At 16.6% G+C, this 26,998-nt stretch overlaps 7 protein-coding genes across 7 annotated transcripts; 4 read left to right on the top strand and 3 right to left on the bottom strand.

Annotated features, from left to right (window-relative positions):
- Nucleotides 1-1,100: 1,100 nt before the first annotated feature.
- Nucleotides 1,101-2,706, top strand: NEK2 (NIMA related kinase 2, putative; the record flags this gene model as incomplete). The annotated part of the gene is made up of 8 exons (XM_028676971.1): nt 1,101-1,201; nt 1,351-1,423; nt 1,527-1,611; nt 1,704-1,838; nt 1,984-2,126; nt 2,230-2,364; nt 2,446-2,565; nt 2,653-2,706. 8 exons carry the CDS (start codon nt 1,101-1,103, stop codon nt 2,704-2,706), a joined length of 846 nt encoding a protein of 281 aa, XP_028533407.1.
- Nucleotides 2,707-2,783: 77 nt separating this feature from the next.
- On the bottom strand, nt 2,784-4,733 carry PRELSG_1005700 (RAP protein, putative; the record flags this gene model as incomplete). The annotated part of the gene is made up of 1 exon (XM_028676970.1): nt 2,784-4,733. The coding sequence occupies one exon, from the start codon at nt 4,731-4,733 to the stop codon at nt 2,784-2,786; it is 1,950 nt and encodes a 649-aa protein (XP_028533406.1).
- A 627-nt stretch (nt 4,734-5,360) lies between these two features.
- Nucleotides 5,361-6,383, top strand: PRELSG_1005600 (conserved Plasmodium protein, unknown function; the record flags this gene model as incomplete). Its single annotated transcript, XM_028676969.1, has 1 exon — nt 5,361-6,383. One exon carries the CDS (start codon nt 5,361-5,363, stop codon nt 6,381-6,383), a length of 1,023 nt encoding a protein of 340 aa, XP_028533405.1.
- Nucleotides 6,384-7,154: 771 nt separating this feature from the next.
- Nucleotides 7,155-9,120, bottom strand: PRELSG_1005500 (ADP-ribosylation factor GTPase-activating protein, putative; the record flags this gene model as incomplete). Its single annotated transcript, XM_028676968.1, has 6 exons — nt 7,155-7,911; nt 8,008-8,070; nt 8,192-8,246; nt 8,394-8,482; nt 8,713-8,807; nt 8,887-9,120. 6 exons carry the CDS (start codon nt 9,118-9,120, stop codon nt 7,155-7,157), a joined length of 1,293 nt encoding a protein of 430 aa, XP_028533404.1.
- A 1,367-nt stretch (nt 9,121-10,487) lies between these two features.
- PRELSG_1005400 (nucleolar Jumonji domain interacting protein, putative) lies at nt 10,488-11,456 on the bottom strand (the record flags this gene model as incomplete). The annotated part of the gene is made up of 1 exon (XM_028676966.1): nt 10,488-11,456. The coding sequence occupies one exon, from the start codon at nt 11,454-11,456 to the stop codon at nt 10,488-10,490; it is 969 nt and encodes a 322-aa protein (XP_028533403.1).
- Nucleotides 11,457-13,175: 1,719 nt separating this feature from the next.
- Nucleotides 13,176-14,228, top strand: PRELSG_1005300 (conserved Plasmodium protein, unknown function; the record flags this gene model as incomplete). The annotated part of the gene is made up of 1 exon (XM_028676965.1): nt 13,176-14,228. The coding sequence occupies one exon, from the start codon at nt 13,176-13,178 to the stop codon at nt 14,226-14,228; it is 1,053 nt and encodes a 350-aa protein (XP_028533402.1).
- Nucleotides 14,229-15,599: 1,371 nt separating this feature from the next.
- PRELSG_1005200 (conserved Plasmodium protein, unknown function) lies at nt 15,600-19,151 on the top strand (the record flags this gene model as incomplete). Its single annotated transcript, XM_028676964.1, has 1 exon — nt 15,600-19,151. The coding sequence occupies one exon, from the start codon at nt 15,600-15,602 to the stop codon at nt 19,149-19,151; it is 3,552 nt and encodes a 1,183-aa protein (XP_028533401.1).
- Between the last annotated feature and the right edge of the window lie 7,847 nt (nt 19,152-26,998).

The following is a 26,998-nucleotide window of genomic DNA, read 5'->3' as shown; positions in this document are numbered from 1 at the left end:
AATTAGAATAATTATTTTTCTTTAATAAAACCTTATTTTTATAATACAAAATTTGCTATGTTATATATTAAAATTTTAATTTTTTTATATTGTTTTTAAATATTTTTGAAAAATGTTTTTAAAGAGCCTTAAATTGGTTACTTTTAAAAATATTCCTTTAATAATTTTTTTTCTTTTTCTTTTTCTTTTAAAAAATGGTACCCTTTATAAATATAATTGTTAATTTATATTATTTTTTTTTTTTTTTAAACTTATTTATATATTTATTGTTGTATTTTTTATGCTATATTTTCTTTTACTTTATATGTATGCCATTAAAGACAACTAAATAAACTTTGAATTATTCTAATTACATATTTATAAATTATTCATTTATAAAAAAAAGTTATTTTAGTGCTATGTTTTAAGGAAATATTACTTTTTTTTTTTTTTTTTTATTATAAATTGAATTAAAATTTTAAATAAGTTATTTAGTTTTTTTTTTAAATGTAAAATTGCACTTTTTTTTGTTGATTTTACATAAATATAACAATTTAACAATAGAAAAAAATAAATTGAAAAGATGCAATATAAAATTGAAAATTTTTTTTATTCTGAATTTATATTATTTAATTATACATCATATATTTTATTTTATATATAAATTAATTTTTGTTTTTTTTAGAAAATTTAGAATTATAATTTTTTTTGTATATTGTACTGTATGTACAATATCCATGGTTATGTTCGATTCATTATAGTTATATCTATAAATATAATATTTAGAGATATAAACAGTAAAAATTAAATAAATAAAAAAATAAATTGTAAAGGGTGAATATGAAAGATTTTCTAATAATTATATCATAAATAATAAAGTTAATCTGGTAATGATCAAATATTGATTTAAAAAAAATTCATTTTCCTTTTAAGAACAAAAAAGAAAAGAATATTGTTACATAATCAATTTATAAAAATTTAAGGAAATAGAATTTTTTGATTGATGATAAATTAAAAACAAGTTATATATATATATTTATATATACTATTTTTCAGATAGATCAAGTGAAATGCAACAAAAACAACATAAGATAAAAATATGAAAAATATTAATATAAAACATGTCTAAACCAAAGAAAATAGGTTCTTACTATGTTTTAAAAACTATTGGAAGAGGATCCTTTGGAATCGTTACAGCAGTTAAAGATGAGAATGGAAAAATGTATATATTTATATGCATATTCATGTATTTAATTTAAAAAGTTACAATAAATTTAATCCATTGAAATACATAAATTAAATTTTTAAAGAATGATATTCTTAGATTATTTTAATTTTTTATATGAATTATACTTTATAATTATTTATTAGTTTCGTAGTAAAACAGTTAGATATGTCATGTATGAATAATAAAGAAAAAATGAACGTTGTTAATGAAATAAAGGTATATATATAAGTAAAAATAAAATAAAAAATAATGAATTATTATTTAAAATTTTTTTGTTTCTTTTTTTCCTTTTCCTTTCATACCTAAGGCATTAATTGAGGTATCAGTTCATCCTTTTATTGTTAGATATAAAGAAGCATTTATTGAAGATAATATTTTATATGTTGCTATGGATTATTGCTCAAGTAAACAAATATTTTATCTTAGTATTATATATTAAAATATAGAAATATCTAATTTTCTATTTTATTATTTTTATTATTTTCATCAAATGAAGGAGGAGATTTAGGCAAATGTATAAAAAAAAATAAAGAAATGAAAACATTTATTCCTGAAAGCAGAATTAAAAGATGGCTTTTGCAAATAGTTACTGCGATAAAGTTTATACATGATAAAAAATTAATACATAGAGGTAATTTAATATTTTATTCTTTATTTAAGTAAATAAATAAAATGTTTATATAAGTATTCGAAAATTGCATACTCTTTTTTTTTTTTTTTTTTTTTTATTATATTTAAAATTTTAAACAAAGAATTATTTATTTTTTTTTTTAAAGATTTAAAATGTAACAACATATTTTTAGATGAGCAGGAAAGAGCTAAAGTAGGAGATTTTGGCTTAACTAAACTTTTAGAGAATACTGAACAAACAAATACGTTATGTGGAACAATTGGATACATGGCTCCTGAAATATGTAAAGTAAAGAAATTATACTTTATATATATAAAAAAAATATTTTTTATGATTATCTTTTCTAATTTTATTTGATATTTCTTACTTTTATTTTATTTTTGTTTTATAGAATATGCCTTATAGTTTTCCGGCTGATATATGGTCTCTTGGAGTAATTTTATATGAGCTCATTAGCTTAAAACAACCATTTAAATCTCAAAATGCAAATATGTTGTCGGTTGTTCAAAAAATTTGTGAAGATGAGGTACATTAATTAAATAAAAAAAAAATATATATATATATAATTTCAAAATATAATTTCTATACATTAAACTTTATTTCATAGCCATCTCCTTTACCTACAAATTATTCTGAAGATTTGAAAAATTTATGTTACTGGATGTTAAAAAAAAATTCAGATGAAAGACCAACTGCATATGATATTATTGCAACTGATTATTTACAGGTAAAAGTTATTATAAAATTTTTAAAAAGAAAAAAAAAAAAAAAGATAAATTATAATAAAAAAATGAATGCATTATTTTCTTTATAGAAAGAATTACATTTATTAAAAAGTGAAATATTAAGTAAGAATGAAACAAATTAATCTATTTTCAATGAGATGAAATATTCTTTTCTTCTTTATTGTAATGAAAATACATATAAAAAACTTAAATATTAATATTATTTTAGAAATTCTATAGTGTTTATAAGATATTTTTCTTTTTCTTCTTCATTTAACTCATTCCATTTATAATATGGAATATCAATTATTGAAAAATGAAAATTTGACAATAGCCATTTTTTATGTATTGTATTATGATTTTCTATCATATTATAAGATATTTCATTATTATTTCCTTTTTTAACTAGTAAGTTATAGTGTGTCCTCCCATTAAATTCAATACCGATCTTTTTATATAAATTATTTTTATAAATTTTTAAGAATACATCTAATATTATTTTTTGGTCAGTTATATATTCATATACTACATAACTAAAATGCTTTTTCAGAATATTCAAAATATTATATTGATTAAAATAATAATTCACAATAATTTTTTTATTTTTTTCAATAAATATTTTATTTTTATAAATATTCATTAAATGGTTTATTTCAAATGATAAATGGGAATAATTATTGTATAATTTATTTGAATAAAAATAATGAATGTTTTTATTCTTAAAGTTGAGTAAAATAATTTCTATTTTTTCTTTTTCTTTTACATTATTAATAAAATTCTTTAGTATTATATCCCATCCTAATAAAGTGTAATATATTTTGTGTTTTAATGATATTTTCAAGTTCATTTTATTTTTTTTTAAAAAACTTATATATAAATTTATTAATGAAATATCAAATACACCTATAATTGATGAAACAAAAAAAAAGTTATAAAAGTTTGATAAATTTATATAAGCTACATTATTCAAAATATAATATTTACAGTAATTATAAATATAAAAATTATTGTCCTTTAAATTTAATATCCTTAATAATTTTAAGTAATTTTCAAATAAAGTTTTTTTACAAAATACAGATAGGTTAATTTTTTTTAATATATGAACAAAATATAATATTATATTATAATGGACAATTTTTGAATAATACATTATATTAATAATTTTAGAAAATTCATTTATATCATATTTAAGTGAATTATTTCTGAATTTTTCTATATAATAATCTAAAAATTTTAAAACATTTTTTTCATTTATTAAACCATTCTTTGTTTTCGTATAAATAATCATACTTAGCTGAGCAAAATTTTTATCATCAATTAAATCATAATTTAAAGTATCCAATATTTTTGTAGTCAAATCTATGTTATATATAAGTATTTGGTGATATTTCAAGTTAAATAATTCTTGATAATAATAATTTAAATTTAATTTTTCTTCATTTTTTATTATTTCGTTTTTATTTTTTAAAATTTTTACGTTATATTTATAATTACTGTTGTACGAATATATATAAATAAAATTCAGCTTATTAAGATTTTTTCTTTTATGTAACTTAAAAAAAAAATTATAAAAATTTTCACAGCATTTTAATATTAATATATAATTACTAATGGTATATAATGGTAAATAATTCAATATATTATCTAAACATATTTTGAAAACAAATATATAGCATGAATTTAAGTTAAAAAGATGGTATTTCTTACAAATTTCATTTTCTATTATATTATCATTACATAAATTGTAGTTTTCTATTACAGTATTTTCTTTATTTAGTGTATCATTTTTAAGCATACTTTTTAATTGGATTGTTTTTTTTTTGTTTCTAAATATTTGCTCATCTAATAAATATAAATTCCCAATTTTTTCATATATTAATAGCCATTTTTGTTCATTAACACATATATTTTTTAGTAAGTATGATATTTTTATTAAATTAAGATGAATCTTTCTTAAATCATTTTTTTCGTTATATATTGATTGAAAACAAAGCAAATTTCTATTTTTCGTATTTTCTTCTAATATACATTTTTGAATATAAAAAAGAATATCTTCTGTCTTTTTTGCTTCCTTTTCTATTACATTTTTATTAATATTACTATATGCTCTTTTTATAGAATTAATAACATTTCTTTTAGAATACTGTAAGGTAAAATTAAAGTAAAACATTTTATTAAGCCATTTTCATTTTTTTTTTTTTTTTTTTATCTTTAATTTTATAAAAGTTTCTCTTTTAAAATTTTTATTCTTAAATTTTAATAATGTTTTAATATATCATTTTTCTTTATATATATACCCTTTTATAATTTTCTTATTTTTTTAATCATTTTTACTTAATATTAAGGTTTTTATTTTATTTTATTTTTTTTTTTTTTTTGACAATATCATTTCATTATTTTCTCTAGATTTTACTGTTTTAATAAAATTAAATTTTTTTAAAAATGATATTTTTAAATATTAAATTATTTTTATTAGTTTATTTTCTAATTTTTTATTGCAGTAATTTTATAATTTCGTAAATAATTAATCAATTTAAAGATAACAAAACAAAAATTTTATTCATCACATCTAATAAGAAAATATATATATGCCTACAAAATATTCTTACTGAAATGTTTTTTTTTTTTTATTAAAAAAAAATAAAGCGAAGTTGAAATATATTATTTAAAAATTTACATTTTTATAACCTTTTATTTTTATTTTCTTTTAAATTTTAGAATAATTTAAGATGGATAAGTATAACATAGAAAAGAAGAAATTAAAAAGGAATTTTTAAGAAAAAAGTTAAACTTCAAGATGAAAATTTTTTTTTTAATTTTTTTTTTTTTTTTAATTAGTAATAATAAAAATGTATCCTCATCTAATGAAAATAATTTTGATAACCCAAATAATTTTTTGGTTCTCAGTAAAATAAAAATAACATCTTTATATTATATAGGGAATAAAAGAGAAGAAAAAAATATATTAAGTAGAACAATAGAAGAAAATGAAAATTCCTATATTTTAATAGATAAGAAAGTAAGTTTCTATGACATGATAAATATTAGTTGTTCATTTAAAATAAAAAAGGATTTTGATAAAGCAAAATTGAGAATAATTTTAATAAAGAATTTAATGGGAAATAATAAGGAATATAAAAATTCTTCATATGATATAAAAGAATTAAAAAAAAATGAAACATTTATATTTACAAATGAATTTAGGAATAATTTAGTTATTTCTAATTTATCAATTTTAGTTGTAAATATGATAGCTCTTAATGGGTATTATAATTTTGATATTTTTATAACAGATGGCAATAATTATATAAAAATACCTTTTATTAAAATTTTTTTACATTTTTATAATAATATATCAATAACAAAATATCCTATAAAAAAGGAAAATATGATAATAATGCTTACTATGAGAAAATATTTAATTAGGAATTATAAAAAAAACTTATTACAAAGTGTTGTTTATAATTACAGATATTATTATTCACTTCCATTAGTTCAAGAAAATAAAAATTATGAAAAATATAAACAAATTGACACGAAACTAATTATATTATTTTTACTTCTAATGGCATATTTATTTATAGTATATATTTATTTGATTTTTATTTATTTGAAATATAATATTAAAAATATTCATACAAATTATTGTAATTATGTATTCATATTTTCTTTAATGTCAATTATGTTTCTGTTCATTTTATATGATCTTTTTTTTAATATTATTCAAATATCCTATATTTTTATTTTTTCATTTACTTTTTTTTTGGTAATTTTTTACAAAACTTTGATAAGTTTAAGGGAATTTAGGAAATGTGAATAATACTTTTATATATTTATATAAATTTAATATTTTTATATTAGCTTACAACTTATGTTATCTACATATTTTTTTTTTATAACACTAATTTTTGTTAAATAATTCTCTTTATATATTGAGTTTATATATTTTATAATTTAAAAACTATTTTTTGTTTAAAAATTTTCTCTTTTTTTTTTAATCAAAAAAAAAAAAAGAAAAAAAAAAAAGAAAACAAATACTACAGTTGTAAAATAGAAAAAAATAAAGATAGAACAACATAGGAAAATGAAAAAATAAAAAAATGTTAACAAATAAAAAAAACAAGTTTTATGTAATTTATAAAATAAGGGATTGTATGTATTATTGTATCACAGTCAAATAGTAAATCTCATATTTTTAATGCATCAAACTATTTTGTATAAATACATATAATAATATATATGGGCTTGAATATATTAACAAAACAAATATTGTTGGATAAAAAATATTTACTTATTGCATATATGTTTACATAAAAAATTATAACTCTTAATTGAGAAACATAAAGAAAAAAGGAAAGAAGGAAAGAAAGAATGAAAAAAAAAAATTATAAACAAAACAGTATATTAAAAAAAAGGTAATTTTAAGTATATGAAAATATAAAAATTCAACTTTCTTTTTATTTTCTAGGAGATTATCAAATAGCAATATAATACTTAAATGTTAATTTAATAAATTAACACATATGTATATTATATATATATATTATTAAAATTGTTTGATAATTTAAAATAAAAGCAAAACTATATTTTTTTATAAAAAAAAATCAAGATTTTGTAATACATTATTTTCTCCCTTAAAACTATTTACTTTTTCTTCATTAATTAAATTATTGCTAAAGCTTCCTTCTTCATGATTACAACTACTTAAATTATTAACATGGTATTTATCATATATATTTTGTTTAGTTTCCTTTATGAAATTAGATTCCGCTTTATTTAAATGGTTTTTTAAATTGCTATTTTGATTATCTTGATTATTTTCATTTATATTTGCTATATTTTTTTCAGAAAACGAAATATTTTTTGAATTTGCAAAAAGTTGTGCAATACATTTTTTTGCTGCTTGAACCTTTGCATCTCTTAATTCTTTTTCAGATAGATCATTAAAATTATTAAAATTTTTTTTCTCATTAAATTTATTAAAATTTGATTTATTGTTAAATCTATTAAAACTCTTGATATCATCAAATTCACTAAAAATATGAGAATTATTATTATTAAAACAGAATTCTTTCAAGTTATTTGGATTATTTGTATTCTTAGTATCATTAAAAAAATAGGAGTCTTTATCAATATTTTTGTTATCATTACAATTCATATTATCAAATGAATAAAAATCATCATTCATATATATTTTATTATTGGAAACATTTCCTTTATTATCTAAAAAACCTCCCTTTTCTTTATTATCATTATTATTGCTTATTAATTCATCCATTTTGTTATTATCTAAAATTCTTAATGAATCAAAAATATCTATATTTCCCAAATTTTTTGCTTTTATTTCACTTTAGAAATGAAAATAAAAATAAAAAATATATATAAAAAAATAAATAAAAATTGTTAATTAAAGTAAAGAATATGTTTAATTTTTAAAATCTTACATTTTATTTTCATTTTTGAAGTTCATGTCAATTATCTTATCTTTGGAAAATGTATTATCATTACTAAAATAAAAAGGATATATAATTGTAAAAATAATAAAGTAAATTCTATATTATTATTTTTTTATGTTTTATAAAAAATTAAAAAAAGTGTATATTCTTTTTTTATCTAAATTGTTCTCACTTTATTGTTAAATTTGCTGATACATCATCTGGAAGACAATTCTTGGGATCGACTCCTAAAAAAAAGTAAAATAAATAAATAAATAAATAAATAAATAAATAAATAAATAAATAAATAAATAAATAAATAAATAAATAAATAAATAAATATATAAACAAATAAATAAACAAATATATATATATATATTTATGTGCTATTATGCCTTCTATATAATATTGATATGGTTCTTTCTTATTAACAGGGACGTATAACTTCCTCTCATATTTGTTCTTTATCCAATTTTGCATTATACTAAAAAATAATAATAATTTATAAGCCATATATATATAATTAATTACAATTTTTATAAAATTTCACATATATATGCATATAAATTAAAAATTAATGGTTATGTTTATGTGCATAATACTACAAATATAAATTATTCTTATATTACTTATGATTATATATAAAAATATTTTATATATAAATTTTATAATTTAATATATATTTATATGATTTTTTATAATATATATATTTACATTGAAGAATCTCCTTGCTTCGGTCTATACGTATCTTTTGGTAAGTTATATAAGTAATAAGAGTTAGACAAATCATTACCAATATTTTTTATACACTTATAAAAAGAAAAAGAAAAAAGTAATTACTAAAATAATCACATATTTATATATAAATATTAATAATATAAATATTACATGAATCCATTGTGGAGTAATTTTATCTAAAGTTAAAGATTTCACTTTGGAAATATGAACGCCTAGATTTCTATGTATGCCTGAACATTCTATACATATTATTATACCTAAATTAATACTCGCCCATCTAGGACATTTTGCTCCGCAATCTGCACATTTATTATTTCCTCTTATTTTTGTTATGCTTTCAATTTCATTTTGATAAGAATGATTACTCTTGTTAGCTGTACGCATCTTAAAAATAGTTGTCTTTTTTTTTTTTTTTTTTTTTTTTTTACATGTAAATATATATATTTGTTAATGTTTTTAATTAATCAGTATTCAAATTATTTTGCATTTATACAAAACCATATTGATAAGAAATTTGTTTCAATGAATATTCATAAATTTTTTTTTTAAAGTGCGAAGCAAAAAAAAAAAAAATTTAACTTCCTTATAATTATATAAAAAATAAATAAAAAGAAATTTTGAAAAATTATTTTATTTAAATATGTTACAAAATAAATTTTTTTTCCTACAAGAAAATTATAATTTTATGACATGCAAAAATGTTGTATAATTTAATGTATCAAAATATAATTTTGGAATATATGCTTCTTTTGAAAATTATATAATGAATTTTTTAAATTATCAATATGATGTTTAATATTACTGAAATAATTATATCATATTTTTTATTTTATCTTATTTAATTTTTTGAAAAAAAAAAAAGAAATAAAAATTCTTTTAAATGTTAATCTACTTAATGGGCATAAAGAAAATAGATATTTAAAAAGATTATATATATTGTTAAAAAAAAATAAGCTTTAATTTTTTTAAAAAATAAATCTTAAGATATCTTAATATTCTTTTTATACACGAAGAAAAAAATAAAATAAAATAAATAGATTATAATATATTTGTCTTTCTTGCTTATATAATTGTTGAACCCTCTTTTTTTTTTTTTTTTTTTTTTTTTATTATTTTAATTTCATTAATAAAACTTCATTATAGGAGGCAAAAGTAGAAAAAAAAAAAAATACAGAATGTTTATAAGGAAATTGAAATTCTATCTTAAGTGCAAATTCGCACAAGTTTTTTTTTTTTTTTTTTTTTATCATAAAATATATTATGTTGATTTTCTGTAAGATATATATATGTATATGATAATAAATTTTAATGAACTTTATTCAAATTTGATTAAGCATTTTATTAGATTCACATAGTAATTAAGGAGATAAAAAAATATTTAAAAAGAAAAAATACTACATAATTTATCAAGTTATAAATAGTTTTAAACATTTTAAGTATGTTATATTACAAATATTTGAGTATTTATACTTAAGCCATATGGTTTTAAAATTCTTTTAATAATAATATAAAGTATTTATATTAATGTGTAATAAAAATATTATGACAAGAAAGCTATATAGATAATTAAATTGTAAAATATGTATACACTAAAATGTATATATTTTAATAAATTCATTATGCTTTCTTTTTTTTTTTTTAAAAAAGAGTAAAAATTATACAAATATGCACACAATTATTAAACTAAAATATGTGAATAAAAAATATTTTAACTATTTATTGTTGAAGTGAATAAAAAAAAAAAATAAATTTTATAAATCACGAAAAAAAGATTTTGTTCTCTTTTTCATCTTATTTGATACATGTGAATTTTTTATTTCAATTGGATAAAATTTAATAGAATAATCATGTGATACACTTGCTAATAAATTTTTCTTTTTATTAATAGCCAATTTTTCAATGCTTTCGTCTCCATTATGTCTACCTATATTTTCACCAATTTTATTTGGCAAAAGATGAGCAGCTTTTATCATTCCATCTGATGTTCCATAACAAATGGTATATTCATCTAATTTAACAAAAGTATTTATTATATCTTTACTAGCTTTTAATTTTCCTTCAATGTTTCCCCAATGTTGTTTAGAAAAAATAGTAATATAGCCATTTATTGTTGTACATACTATTTTGGAATTATATGCCATAAGTTTTGAACATAAAAATTCATCATCATATTCTGTTGAAATGCTATGCGAGGAAATTTTTTTTTTATTTAGAATATCAAAAAGAGCTATAAACCCCCCACTTGTAACTACAATAGATTTTTCATCATGATCAAGCAACATACTTGATATAGTATCATCAAATTCCTTTATCTCATGTATAGGATTTTTTGATTGATTTCTTAAATCCCAGTGTTTTATAAATCCTCTTTCATCGGCTGTCAAAAAAGTATTTAGGCTAGTAAATAAAATTGAATTCATTGTATAATTATGACACTTATTTTTCCATAAAACTTTTCCTGTAATATCTGTTAGTGAACAATTATTATCTGAAGATGCAGCTAAAATTTTGTTTCCATTTTTTGAAAATGAAACGCATCTAACTGCTTTCTCATGATTATGTACGTCCCATTTTTTTTTAAATTTTTTTTTTTCTTCATTTAAATTATATAATATCAAATATCCATTAAATAAACCTGCACATATCATATCTAATTTGGGATGAAATTCCACATCGAAAATTAAGTTTTCACATTCAATTGAAGAATATATTCCTTTCATTTTTTTTTATGAATTTTATAGAAATTATTTATTATAACTTTATAAAAATAAATTTTTGAGAAATTATTGTAAATAATTGAAAAATTTTTAAATAAAGAGAAATATTTAGAATATATGTTAATTGCTTAAAAATTAGAAATATATTATTATAAATAGTATAAAAGGTTTAAACTGTGTTGTGAAAATTAATGAAACGTACGTTTAAATCCTTAAAAACAATTAACACATATTATCTTGGAAAAATTTTAATATTTTTACCTTTGAATTAATATTATAGAATATTTTATGATTTTAATATATATATTTCTTAAATTTATAAAATGTATTATTACTGTTATTATTTTTATTTAGATAATTTTCTTATTCCTATGCTTTTATTCTTACTTTAGCTATAGTTCATGCTGTATTTTCCACCTTTCGTAAGATTATTTCTTTATTATTTATCTCTATATATTTCCAACATTATATGCAACTATTGCACTTTTGAAATGTTACGAAAATCAACTATTATATTTTTAAAATGTTTCCTCCACTATTACTCTTAACACTATTTCTGCATCTTTCACCTTTATTATTTGATTAATTTTTTTTTTTTTTTTTTTACTTTAATATATTTATGTTTTTCTCCCTTATAATTCTGGAATAACTTATTAATTACAGCTTCCTTTATTTTAAATAACAATTTAAATTAATTTCAAAATTAAAACAAGTTAAAAAAAAAAAAAAAAATGAGAATATAAAGAAAAAAAATAAATATATATTACCAAAAAAATTAAAGGTTTGCTTAATAAATTATATTTAAAGAAATTAAATGAATCGTTGTATATAAAAAAGTTAAGAATTTTAAATTGAAAGAAAATCAAAATTTTTAATTATGTTTTTTTTATTTGAGGTATTTATGTAATTTTTTTTTTTTTATTTAATTTTTTTAAGAAGAATGTTTATATGTTTTTTCAAAAAATATATTGCTATAAAAGCATAAATATATTTTTATAATGCTTTGCAATATATTTTGTGTTTTCTAAAGATACTGCTCAATAAAAAAAAAAAGAAAAGAAAAAATGAGGAAATATGTAAAAAAATTAAAATGAAAATATTTTTATCTATGAAATTATATATGAAAATATAAAATGTTAAATAATGTGATAAAAAAAAAAAAAATATTTAAATTATATAGTAAAACCTAAAATTTTAATTTTTGTATTTTTAATTTTTATTTCTACAAAAAATATAAAAATATTTATGGGTTAATTTTAAATATGAATGAAATTTAAATAACTTTTAGTGATTATTAATCTATGTGTTACATAATATATATATTTGCATTTCATATGTACATTGTTTAATTTATATATATATATATTTTTACGTTATAAATATATACTACACATTGTCTTATAAAATTTTGGTTACAAAAATATTTTTGCATAGAAATAAGAAAGAAAAATATGTAATAATATGGAGATATTGAATAATAGTAAAATGTTTTAAATTATGATTTATTGAAATAAATATTATAAAAACTAACTTGAAATATATTTTATATTATAGCATGAAAACAAAATATAATAGGGGAATTTAAATATGTTTTATTTTAAACATTATTAATATATTTTATTGAAAAATAGTACTATTCCATTGTTGTTAAGTGTTCAATAATAGCTAAATATTTTTATAAGTTTTGAAAGTGCTTATGTAAAAGGAAGATAACTATGAAAAATGGAGTTAAAAAAAAAGAATACTATAAATGATATTGATTTCTGTAAATATAAAAACAAAAATGTATTAAAAACAATAAATGACGTAAATGAATTAATAAAAAAATATCCTCGTACTAATAGAGAGTTAAATACATATATTATTAAAAAGGACAAAGTAAATGATGTATCCCTTTTAAAAAGTTTTGTGTTTTATATATTTACACAGATAACAAGTATATTGGCAGTATGCTTAGTAATATTTTGCATTGGATTCTTAATAGGAAATCATATTTCTTCTAAATCATCTTTAATTAATTCTATAAATTATAATTTTTATTTATCTGATGAAAAAAGTGCAGAATTATATATGAATAGTGAGAGTAATATTTTAAGACTAGACATAATGATTAATTTTAATTTTGATTATTATAATTTATTTATGGGTACTCTAATTAGTAATGTTTTGCTGTATTACTATCCGTCTAATGATATAGGATTGACTGCAGATGAATTTTGTTATAATTTTAAAAAAAGAAAAAAAGAAAAACCAAAAATTTCTCCTCAGAAAACCTCACTTACGAAATCAACTGAAAATATCGAAATTTTTAAAAAATTTATAGAAGAAGAATCATTAATTTTTTTAAATTATTCCATTAAGATGGATAACAATGTAAAAATAACTTATATAAATGATTTATTATTTGAAAATTTATTTGCTTATCCAATTGGTGGATCAGATATTACTATTTCACCTGGCATTATGCAAGGTGTTAACTCAATTAATGCTTTAATTAGTATTAATCACACCATTAATGATAAAAGTGTTTTAGATAAATTATTGAATGATTGCAAAAAAGGAAGAATATATATACAATTACATATTGGAAATAACCAAATTAAAACTATTATATTTCGTTTTAAACCTCAAACAGGAACTTTTTTACCATTTAGTATTCCATGTAAAATTCAAAGAAACGTAATAACAAAAAACAATGAATTTCGTTTAAATGTTATTAAAAATTATAAAATTCAAAAGTCATCTATTAAGAATATCAATTTTTTTATTAATTAAATATTTGAAAAAAAAAAAAAGAAATTATATACTTTTCATTATATATATATAATATTAAAAATAATAACTTTTTTGATTTTCCTTATGTTTTTTTTTGTAATATATGAATAAATTTTTTATATTTTTCAATATAAGATTTTTAAATAAATTTTATAATTTTATTATTTTTTTTTTTTTATGCTTCTAAATAGAAATCATTTGATGTATATTGTTTCCTTTTTAATATACTTTTTTTTTAACTAATTGGATAGATTAGCATAATAACAATAATGCAATATAATAAATGAGAACATTGTTTTTTTGTATAAATTTTTTTTTCTTTTTTTTTTTTAATTTTATATAAAAATGCTAATTTTTCTATATATATATATATATATCCGTTTTTCTTTTCGTGCTGCTGATTTGCCCAATATATTATATTTGAAATATAACTCTTAAAATTTTTCTTATATTTTATTATAAAAAATTACAATAATTAGTAATATTTTCATAGATATCATATTAAATTTTGTCTTTATCTTCCGAATAAAAATTAAATGTAGTATAAAAAATATATAGGTGTATTACATATTAGTAATTTTCCATAAATTTGGATAGTTTTTTTTTTCTTTTCGTTTAAATTAATTTAAATGTTATTATTAAAGTTTTATTAAAAAAAAAAAAAAAAAAATGAATAATATACAAATAAATAATTAAATAAATATGTAAAATCCAATTTTCTAATTTTATAAATTGTTCATATATAAATATTACATTTTGTAACATTACTTTTTACACTTATTTTTTATTTTAATTTTTGTCATTTGAAGATTTCCTTTTTTTCCTCTATTTTTTAAAAATATTACAATATATTTAAGGGAAATTACATTATTTCAAATTAGATATAAAATATGTATATTCATCTTTTTATCATTATTGATTTTTTTGGTAATATTATTATACCATTAAATTTAATATTATAGCTGCATTTTTTATTTCTAAATTTTTTACAAATTTTTTTTTTAAGTGAAAAGCATTTATTTGACATTTATTTTTTTGTCAATTATTTTAATTTTAAAAATTGAAAAATTGTTTTCCATATAAATATATATAGATTATTTTAATTCTTGTTTCTTTTGTTTAAACTAAAATTTCTTTATATATGTATTTTTCATTTTATTTTTCAGTATATTTTTTTTCATAATTTTTAATTTCAATTTCAATTTTAACTTTTTTTTTTTTTTTTTTCTTTCTTTTTCCTTTTCCTTTTCCTTTTTCTTTTTTCCTTTTATCTTTTATTTCTTTTTTTTTATTCTTTCTTTTTTCTGATTCTATTTTTTTTTCTTTTTTTCTTTTTTTTTTTGTTAATCTACTTAAAATAATGACAAGAATATGATTAAATATTCCAATTTAAATAATTTAAATTTTGATGTTAATAATAATGAATTAATTATAGCAAAACAACTTTTTTCTACTTGTTTAAAAATAGATGAAAAAACGAAAGAAATTTATAAAAATTTTAATGTAGAAGAATATGTATCTGAGATAACAGGAAATAAAGTAAACTCAAATATAAATTATGAAGAACACAATAAAGAAAATGTAACAGTAAATGAAGATAATAATTTTGCTGATTTAAATAATTTAGAGAAAAAAATAGAGAATACAAATGATATAAGAACAAATATAAATTCTTACAAAGAAGAATTACATTTTTTAAGGTGCAATCCATTACATTTAAATAGGTGGTATAAACTTTTAGAATTATATGAAACAGAAGAAGTATATGAACAGTTTTTGTTGATTTTTCCAAGGTGTACTTGGTATTGGATAAAATATGCTGAATTAAAAATAAAAAAAAAAGAATATAAAAATGCATATAATATTTATCGTAAATGTATTGATTCAAATATTTATGATTTGAAATTATTTCTATCATTCTTATATTTTGCATATCATACCTCTTCGATTCATGAATACATAAGTTTCTTATTTGAATCATTAAAGTGTGTAGGAACAGATATTAAATCAGGTAATATATGGGTTGAATTACTTTATATATTAATAAAAATACATAATACCAATTTATTATTAAATAATAATATACAGAATTTATTATATGATCCATTTAAAAATAACAGTAATGGGAATAGGATAGAAACCCCATTATTACCTTCAGAGCAAGAACAAATAATATTTAAATCTCCCATTCCTAATAATAATTCTAAAGTAACATATATTGAACATTATGCAAATGATGGGAAATTAAGAAATTTTTATCAATGTTGGCTTAATAATACTACAAAATATTTAGATAAAGTTTGGAAATGCTTTTGCTCCTTTGAAAAGAGTAATGATAATTCTACAAACATTTACTTATCAACATTTAATACTCAATACTTAAATTCAAAAAATGCATATAAAGAATTATCTAATTTATATAAAGAAATGAATTTGGATAAGAAATTTAAAATAATAATACCTATTAATAAAAAGTCTAAAATTGAAAATAACTTGTTATATTTAAAATGGATGAAAATTATTAATTTTGAAAAATCTAATCCTCTTAAATTAAAATTATCTTTAGTTTGTAAAAGAATTATGTATATCTATGAGCAAGCATTGATACACTTACAGTTTAACGCAGATATGTGGTTTTCTTATTTCCAATTTTTATTATTAAATAAAAAATTTAATTATGCTATTAGAATTATGAGAGAAGCAATAGAAATATATTTACCATTTGATGAACTATTAAAATTAAATTTTGCTTATTTTTTTGAAAAATATTCTTTGATAAATCAAGCTCATTATATTTATCAACTAATGCTTAATGAAGTATCAAAAAAAAAGAAGAAATTTTCTTTATCTTTTTTATATTCAAAAGAAAAATTTAAAAAGTTACCGTATTGTCATTTAAAAAAGAAAAAAAAAAAAAAAAAAGAGAAAGGAAAAGAAAATGAAAATGAAAAAAAAGATAAAAATGAAAAAGGAAAAGAAGATGAAAATGAAAAAAAAGATAAAAATGAAAAAGGAAAAGGGAAAAAAAAAGGAAGAAAATTAGAACAAAATGAAAATAATGAAGAAAGTCAAAGAGAATTTAAAAGGATTAAAAGAGAAAACATAGAAATAGATGAAACAGAAAAGATAGAAAGTAATAGTAATAGTAATAATAATAATAATAATAATAATAATAATAATAATAATAATAATATCGAAAATAGTGATAAAAATGAAGTGAAATTTTTAAATAATCCTTCTAAAAGCTTATCAGATACTAGTGATGATGAAATAAGAAGAAAATTTTATCAAAGTGATTATGAAAAGCTAGAAGAAAGAAAAAAGTATTTTATAAAGTATATTAATATAAACAAGAAAAAAAGAAGGCATTTTGTATTTACACACTTTTTAAACTTTATTAAAAGAAATTATGATGAAACTATATGGAGATATTATGTAAGTATAATATTGAATCAAGAAAAATGCTCAGAAGAAATATATTATTATTGTGCAAACATAGAAAGAAGAATTTTAAATAACGAAAAAAGAGCTATATATATTATGAGTGAAGGTTATAAGAAATTTTCATCAAAGAAAAAATATCTTTTTTATTACATACATTTTTTATTAGAGAAAGGAAACTTAAATCATATAAGAACTTTAATTTATAAATATATTCATGATTATTATGCAAAATTTTATAAAGAATATGAAGTAAATTATTCATTTGATAAAAAAGATGTAAAATCTAAAACTGGACAAAATGAATTCAATTTGTTTGAATCAGGTTACTTAAAATTATTAAAAAATAAAAATAAATCATGTGATAGAATATGGAATTTTCTAATACAACTGGAAATATTTTATGGTGATATAAGAAATCTGAATAAAATATTTGAAGTCAAATTAAAATATGAATCAGGTTATAATTTAGAGGAAAATAAAAATGTTTTATTTGATTTCACGAATATATCTGATAATAATGAAAATGCTCTATTAGATGATAATACTATTACTGACATATTATGTAAAGGATATCTTGAAAACTTAAAAAAAAATGACATTGATAGCTTACAATTTAAAATAAATTTAATTAATTCTCAATTATTTGCTGGTACATCTTTAAAAAAGACATTTTCTTTTTTTCAAATTAAAAGTATTAATCCATTTTCATTGTTAGCTTACTGTGATAGCATGGAAAGAAAAAAAAGAAGAAAAGAAGGAAAAGAATCGACACTAATTATAAATGATCAAGTAAATGAGGATATAAATGAAAGTAATATAAATAAAAATTTTATGAATGAAAATGATGCAAATGAAAACAATTTCATCGATAATAACGTAGTTGAAAATGAACTTGATAATAGTTATATGAAAAAAAAAATGAGTGAATACAAAAATGGATTAATTAGCTCCACTTATGATTCTTTCAATTTTTATGACTCAAAAAGTTACATGAAAAAAAAGAAAGTAAATAATGACAGTAATAGTAAAAAAAAAAAAAAGGGGAAAATAGATATAACTGACTCTGTTAATTACATTATTAGACCTGATTTAAAGATGATGTCTATATATAGACCTTTTGAAAGTTACCAATATGCGCAAAAAGAGAAAAAAAAAAAGAACAGTGAAATAGATAGTTTGTTAAATAATAACATAGAATATATTGATGATATAAATAAAAACAATAAATACAATAAAAAAGATAAAAATGATAAAAAAGAATATATTTTAAAAAGAGAATACTTTAATATGCCTAATATAATAAGCGATTTTTTAAGTTTATTACCTCAAGAAAATCCATGCATAAAATTATCGGATAATTCAATTGATTATTTAATAACGTCACTGCAAAATTTGAAAATACCAAAACTAAAAAAATTTCCATACGAACCAATACCAGTTAAAGAAATTATACAAATTAAAAATGAGTTAAATAATTAAAACAAATTTTAGTATATTACTTAAAAATATTAATTATTACTTTTAAAAAACATAAATATAACAAAAATAGAAATTTAAAGAAAATGAAAAAATATTGTAATGATTGTTAGTAGTCTTAAAGGGAAATTAATCCATATAACATTATATATATAATATTTTTTAATAAATGATAATACATATATTTATTTTTTTATTTGATATTTTCAATTTATTTAAGTAATTTTTATATTCATTTATTTAAATTTTTATATTTATATTTTTTTTTTTTTTAAATAAGTTATATAAAAACATATATCTTATAAATTAGCAAAAATTAATTATAATATATATTTTTTTTTCTATCTTTTATTAAATAAGTGCATATACACATTACCTTTTAAAAATAAAAATAGGTTATAAGTAATTTCCTGGAAAAAATAGTAACAAAATTAAACAGAGTTGAAATAAGATAAATTTTTACAAGTTAAAATTTGTAAAATGTGTGATATTTAAATGTTCTTATAATGAATAGAAACAATTTTTTTTTTTTTTTTATATATATTTCCTTTAAATTTTTGGTACTTCAAAAAAAAAAAATGGTCCAAAAATAAGTTAATTTTTAAAATAAAGAAATTTTCGACAAAATTTACTTGATATATTTTCATTCAATATGAACAAAAAAAAAAGAAACTTATGTTTTTTTTATATTACAAATCATTAATTTAAAAAATATATTTTAATATTTGTAATTTCAATATGTAGAATAAAAAAAAAAAGATATATATTGAGGAATCATATATATATGAATATAAAATAAAAAAAAAAGAAATATAAAGAAATTTTAAGAAATATTCAATGAAAAATATAATAATAATATATTTCAATTTTCTTATTAAAATAAATAATTACTGCTTAGTGTTAAGCATGTGTGTATTTAAGAAATGCATAAAAAACATTATTTGAAACATTAAGAATTTTTTAGTTTATATTACTAGGTTTTTTTTATAAATTTTTGTTTTTTAATTTCCCTTTTCATTTCTTTTTAAATATAATTTTTTCATTACAAAAAAGTACTTCTTTTTAATTCTTTAAATTATAGACCTATATATTTTCTAGCATTTGTATTCTAAATATATAAAAATTAAAATTTTATCATAATTTTAGTTCAACAAATGATACCCATGAAATATTTATATATTTAGTGAGAAAGATTAAAAATTAAACTATCTCAAAAGAAACATAGATCAATTAAGTAAATTATTTTTAATTGTTAAAGATAAATTATGATATTTACTATACAAAAAAAAAAAAAAAAAAAAAAATGGGAAAAAAAAAGTTAAACTTTACTTTCATTTAGAGTAAGTACTCTGGTTAGCTCTGTAAATAATAGAAATAAAAAATTATAAATGATTATCTATATAAAATATATCATAAAAAACAATTGTATGGAAATTTAAAAAGCAATATATTATCAAATAATTTTATCTCTATTAATTACTAGATAATTGGCATTTTAAAGTGCAATAAAAAAGGAAAAAAGTTTATTATTATAAATACACTTTTAAAACATAAGATAAAAAATGATATATTAAAAGGAGATAAAATAATTTTAGGTATGTGTTTCTTATTTCTAAATGGTTGAAATATTTACAGAAATAAAAAAAGGTGAAATGTCATTTGAGAATAAAATTTAAAAAATAAAAAAAATATACAACATTTTAATATTTTAAAATAACTAAAAAATAAGAAAAAATAAGTTAAATAAAGCTAATGAGAATCTGTAATTTGTATTTGAACATAAAGAACTAAATCAACTAATATTAAGTTTTTCTTAAATATATTTTATCACTAATATATATTGCTTTTTTTCCCCCTTTTTATTGAGAATTCAAAAAAAAAAAAAAAAAATTAATAACATTTTGTAAAGATACATAATCATTAAAAAAAAACTCAGAAATTTTTAAAATGTAAGAAAAGATAAATCAATATATATATTTTTTTTTTTTTTTCACATTTGATTAATACATAATAAATAACAAGATCATTTTTCTTCTCTAGTATTTGTATAATGTTTTATCTTCATAAAGAAAAAGAATGTTGGTGGTGTTTAGAAATAAATTTAAACTTTGATAATATATATATGTCTGTTATTTCTTATATAAATTATTTTGTAATTATATAATTATCTTTTTTCTTTTTACATATATATATATAGAATATTAAGACTATAAAAATAGCTTAAAATGTTAATTTATATTATTAGTACTTTTAAACTTATCCTTATAAACACTAATTTCCTTTATGAAGGAAAAATAAAAATTTTGCTTTTTAAAAACTTAATTTCATTTTCTGAATATTCATAAAGTATTTAAAATAAATTTTTTTTAATAAAAAAAGAAGATACAAATTTTACATATTACAATATTTCAAAATAAATAAGTACATTTTTTTTTTTTATTCTTATAATAAAAAAGTATCAATATGGTATTTTAAATTTTCATATATAAAACAAATTTAAGGAAATTTATAAATAGGCTTGTTTAAATGAATATATTTTTCTATATTTAATCTTTTACTTCTTTTTTACATTTAATAAATTTTTTGATTTTATAATCCCCAAAAAGGGAACAACTTATTGTGAATTTATTTTTCATTTTTTCTCTTAATTTTTTTTTTATTTACAAGTGAATAATTTATTAAATTAATGCATTAATACATACAAAAAAAAAAAAAAAAACATGCTAATTAGTAGATAAAGAGAACTATGTAGTTTTTTATCTTTTAATGAATTTTTAACTTTTTTATTTGATTATATACATTTCAAATATGTTTTTTATAAGAACATAAATCAAAAAAAAATTATAGATATAAAACATAATATTAAATCATGTATATATAATACAGAAGCATTCGTTTATTGTTACTTTTTATTTGTTTTAAATTGGGTTATATTTTTAAATAACAAAAGAATATATTTTTTTTTTACTATAATAATTAGTGTTTAAAAGGAGTTAATGGAAGAGGAGGAGAATACCCTCATATAATATCTCTATTAAATACAATATTAAAAAAGGAGATTATTTTAGTAAAAATTATGAAATATAATAAAAATATGAAAAATACTACTTTTATAGTTGAAAAATAAAAGTATCTAATAAATTTCCATAAACTGATGATAACTTTTTTGTCAATTTATTATAAAGTATTATATTAGTTATAATTTTCCTTTGTATAATTTTTTATTTAAATATATACTTATATACTTTTAAAATAAATGTTAAGTACACTAAAGACTGAGATTTGAGATTATTTCGAAATCAAAAACATTAAGAATATTTCAAAAAGAAAAGAATGAAATCGTTATAATTTAGTATTTAATACATTATATTCTATATTCTAATATAATAAACATTAAAAAAAAATAAAAATATTATATTAGAAATGTTATTTTTTTTATCGTTATCCTTTTTTCTTTTTTTTTTTCTCTTATATCTTTTCTTGGATCTAATAAGATGCAAAGATTAAAATAAGAATTTTTTGCAATAAGGAATAATTCTTCCAGCATGCGTATAATCATTGCATGTATAAATTTTTTATAGTTATCTTAAAGCAATTAGAGAATGTATATAATTTAATTGATTTAATATATATATATATATATATATATATATATATATATATATGATTTAATGAGTAAATGAATAAAAAAATATTAGATCCAATACAGTATATGTAATAAAGTAATAATGAAAATAAATAAAGAACTAGTGTTATTAAAAAGTATAATAACTATATTACAAAAAGATACCATTAAAAGTATAATTTAGTAGAATAATTTGAGTTTTTGCATAAATTGAGAAATTATATTTTTTTTTAATAAGCATATAAAAAAAATTTAAGTTACATTGAAACATATAGAATAAATTTATATAAGTATAAAAATAAATTATTATTCATCTTAAAATACAATAAATCTTCATTTAATATATAGATATACTAAAAATACTATTTTTAATTAATGTAACATCCTAGTGGATAATAATAAATTTTTTCAAAACTAGATAATTTTAAATAAATAAAGAAATGAAATAAGAAAAAAAAAAAAAAAAAATAGAATATTTATTATTTACAATTTAAAGAATAAAAATAACTCTTTTTTTTTCTTATAATAGTAAATTTTAAATATTGTCTGTTATCCAATTTTTTTACTATATATGTTAAAATAATACATTAATATAAATATTATTTACAAAAATAACAGGAATAATAATCTTATTATTAATGCACAAAAAGAAAAAAAAGTTTTTTAATTGTATTACCATTTATATATAAATCTTCTTTATTATATTAGTTACAATTTTACAAATTCATCATAAGTGCTTTAAAATGTAAACTTTATTTTATTTTATTTTTTTTAAACATTTAATGAACTTTATTTTAATATAATTATTATATATTTAAATTTATATATTTTTATATTTTATAAAATAACATTTTTTTTAATTACGTTATTTTCTTATTCATTAAAATAGAATGATAAATTGAAATTTTTTTTTTTTTGTTACAAGGAAAATCATTAAATCTTTTTTGCTTTGTCACTTTTAATTTTAACAACAACAGAAAACTTTCACTATTCCTTAAATAAAAAAATAAGAATCTCAAAATATTACAACCATCATTTATATTAAAAAAAATAATGATAATATGTATCTTTTTTTTACATTGTTTTCTTTTAAACGAAGTATATATGTATTAAAGGTAATAAAAGGTTCTTTTTGTATTTTTTTTTAAGGCATATATCAAAGAAAAAAAAAAAAACAAAAAATCCTTCTTTCTGTGGATAGTTAATTTAAAATACTTTTATAAGTTCTTGAATTATAAAAAAAAATATACATAAATTTTTTTTTAATTATGAAAAATTCAGAGGGAACAAAAGGAAATAAATAAAAAACAAAGAAATTAAAAAAAATTACTTTCTTTAAAAAAAATTTGAAAAAAATCAAATTGTATAGTATTATAATAATTAAAAATTATAATAAATTTAAAAAATATTACATATCATGCTTAACATAAAAATTTTTAAGTCAAATTTTATATAAAAAACATAAAATTACCATTATATTTAAATAACTACATATTAAAAAAGATAAGCAAAAAAATACATGATGAATTTTGTTTCGATCTATATATGCTCTATTTTTTAGGATGTATTTCGAATGTTTGTTGAAGGATACTTTAAAAATAAATCTTTGATGTTTATATTTCATTTTTTAAGGGGATATATCTTATGAAATAAGAAATTTTCTTTTTTTTTGTATTTATTTAATTTGGTTTTAAAAAAAAAAAACAAAAATAAAACAAAAATATATTATTTTGTTAATGATAGCATATTTATAATAAATTATATTTATATTGTTTAATATGAACAGTATATGTATTAAAAGTGGTGGCTAAAATTACACTCTCCTAATGCCCTTATAAAGTAAAATTTTTTTAAATTTATTACTTAAAAAAAAAAAAAAATAAAAATAATATAATCGTAAAATTAATACATATAAGAATACTATTATATATTTTTTATCCCATGATTGCATAATAAAAATTTATTTAATGAATTAAAAAAGAAATTATAATACATCAAATAATTTTGCATACACATTTTTATAAGCGTTAAGTTATACTTTACTTTTTCTAAGAAAATACATGAATAATTAAGATATGAGCAACAATTTTTTTTTTATTGATAATTAATAGAATCATCTGTTCAAAGGGGTTCTTTTTCAGGTATGCATCAAAGTTTGTGCATGTATCATCTGATCGATTTCAAAAGAAAGAATAAGGAAAATGTAGAATCCATATTTTGAATTTTCCTTTTTTTCACTTTTTTCTTATTAAGAAAATTTTTTTCTTTTTAAAAATATATGAATATATAAAAAATTATACTTAGAAAAACCTTAAAAATTAACTTATTTTTATTTATTGAATATTGATTGTTTCAAAATGAGAGTAAATGCAGATTTTTTTTTTTAATTTTATACACATGCCAAAAAAGGCCCCATCTAAAAAAAAAAATAGCGGAATAAAATTTAAAGTTGAAATACTTAAATTTTATAATTTAAAAAAAATATTTTCTTAAAAAAATAATATTATTTTTTTTATTTTTTATTTTTTTATTTTTTTAGAATCCTTAAAATACTATTTAATGTATCACGGGTTAAATTAATTTTTTTTAGAGAAGAAAATTCATTTTTTATAAAGTGTATTTTTGTATTGAATTTTTTTTTTTAAATATATATAAAAGTATAATGTTTTTTGTATCATTAATAATTATATAAAAGTATAATATTATTTGCTTTTTGTATCATTAATAATTATATAAAAGCATAACAGTATTTTTTATTTTTTGTATCAATAATTATATAAAAGCATAACAGTATTTTTTATTTTTTTTATCAATAATTATATAAAAGCATAACAGTATTTTTTATTTTTTGTATCATTAATAATTATATAAAAGCATAACAGTATTTTTTATTTTTTTTATCAATAATTATATAAAAGCATAACAGTATTTTTTATTTTTTGTATCAATAATTATATAAAAGCATAACAGTATTTTTTATTTTTTGTATCAATAATTATATAAAAGCATAACAGTATTTTTTATTTTTTTTATCATTAATTATATAAAAGCATAACAGTATTTTTTATTTTTTTTATCATTAATAATTAAGAAGCCTTTTAGCATATTGAAACACATTAAAGTATAAATACATAAAAAAAATTACATAGATAAGTTTATAGAATTAAATATATGCATGATTATGAAATTGAATATTTATTTAAAAAAATAAGTATATAATATAAAGTATTAAAAGAAAAAGAACTAATAAACCTGTATATGCATAATACATAATTACATAAAGTGGTGTAATAAGAACAAAGTTTTTCTTATATATAATCAATTTTTTTTTTTTTAATTAAGTATAGTATATTTGTATAAACTAAAAAAAAAAAAATCAAATAATATTAAATTTTTAGAATAAGTATATTTTTTATGAGAAAACACTGTTAATATATAACAAAAAAAGAAAATAATGAAATATAGTAAGTGTACATTTATAGATTTGTATATGCTTAATAAATAATTACATAAAATGGTGGAATAAGAACAAAGTTTTTCTTATGTATAACTAATTTTTTTTTTCAATTAAGTTTAATATGTGTATAAACTAAAAAAAAAAAATCAATAAAATAACAATAAACTTTTAGAATAAGTATATTTTTTATGAGAAAACACTGTTAATATATAACAAAAAAAAAGTGACTAAAATATAGTAAGTGTAAACTCATTTTTATAACTAAATATTTTTATTTATTTATATATAAAAATTTTTTTTTAAAATATACCTTTATTTTTTACAGGTAGGTATTTTATCAATTGTTTCTCTTTTATAATCTTACTCTAGAATAGGGTTTATTAATATATGGACAAATACTGTTTATCCTTCTGCAGTTTAGAAATTCTTTGGTAGAAGATTTGTTGCATATAAAAATTATGAATATGCAACTGTACTTTATAGTACAAGAGAATATATGATATATAATAAAAAAAATTATATGTATTCTTTATAATACATATATTTTTTTTATTAATATTATTTTGTGTTATTTCTTTTTATTATAAAAAGAATAACATATATATACTATTATTATACATTTATATTTTAGATTTTGTCTAAAATTATTTTACATATTTAATAATAATAATAATAAAGAAAAAAAAAAAAAAAAAAAAAAAAAAAAAAAAAAAAAAAAAAAAAAAAAAAAAAAAAAAAAAAAAAAAAAAAAAAAAAAAAAAAAAAAAA

Source organism: Plasmodium relictum (genome assembly GCF_900005765.1).
Source record: "Plasmodium relictum strain SGS1 genome assembly, chromosome: 10".
Classification (NCBI taxonomy): domain Eukaryota; phylum Apicomplexa; class Aconoidasida; order Haemosporida; family Plasmodiidae; genus Plasmodium; species Plasmodium relictum.
This window is presented reverse-complemented; position numbering and strand designations above follow the sequence as displayed.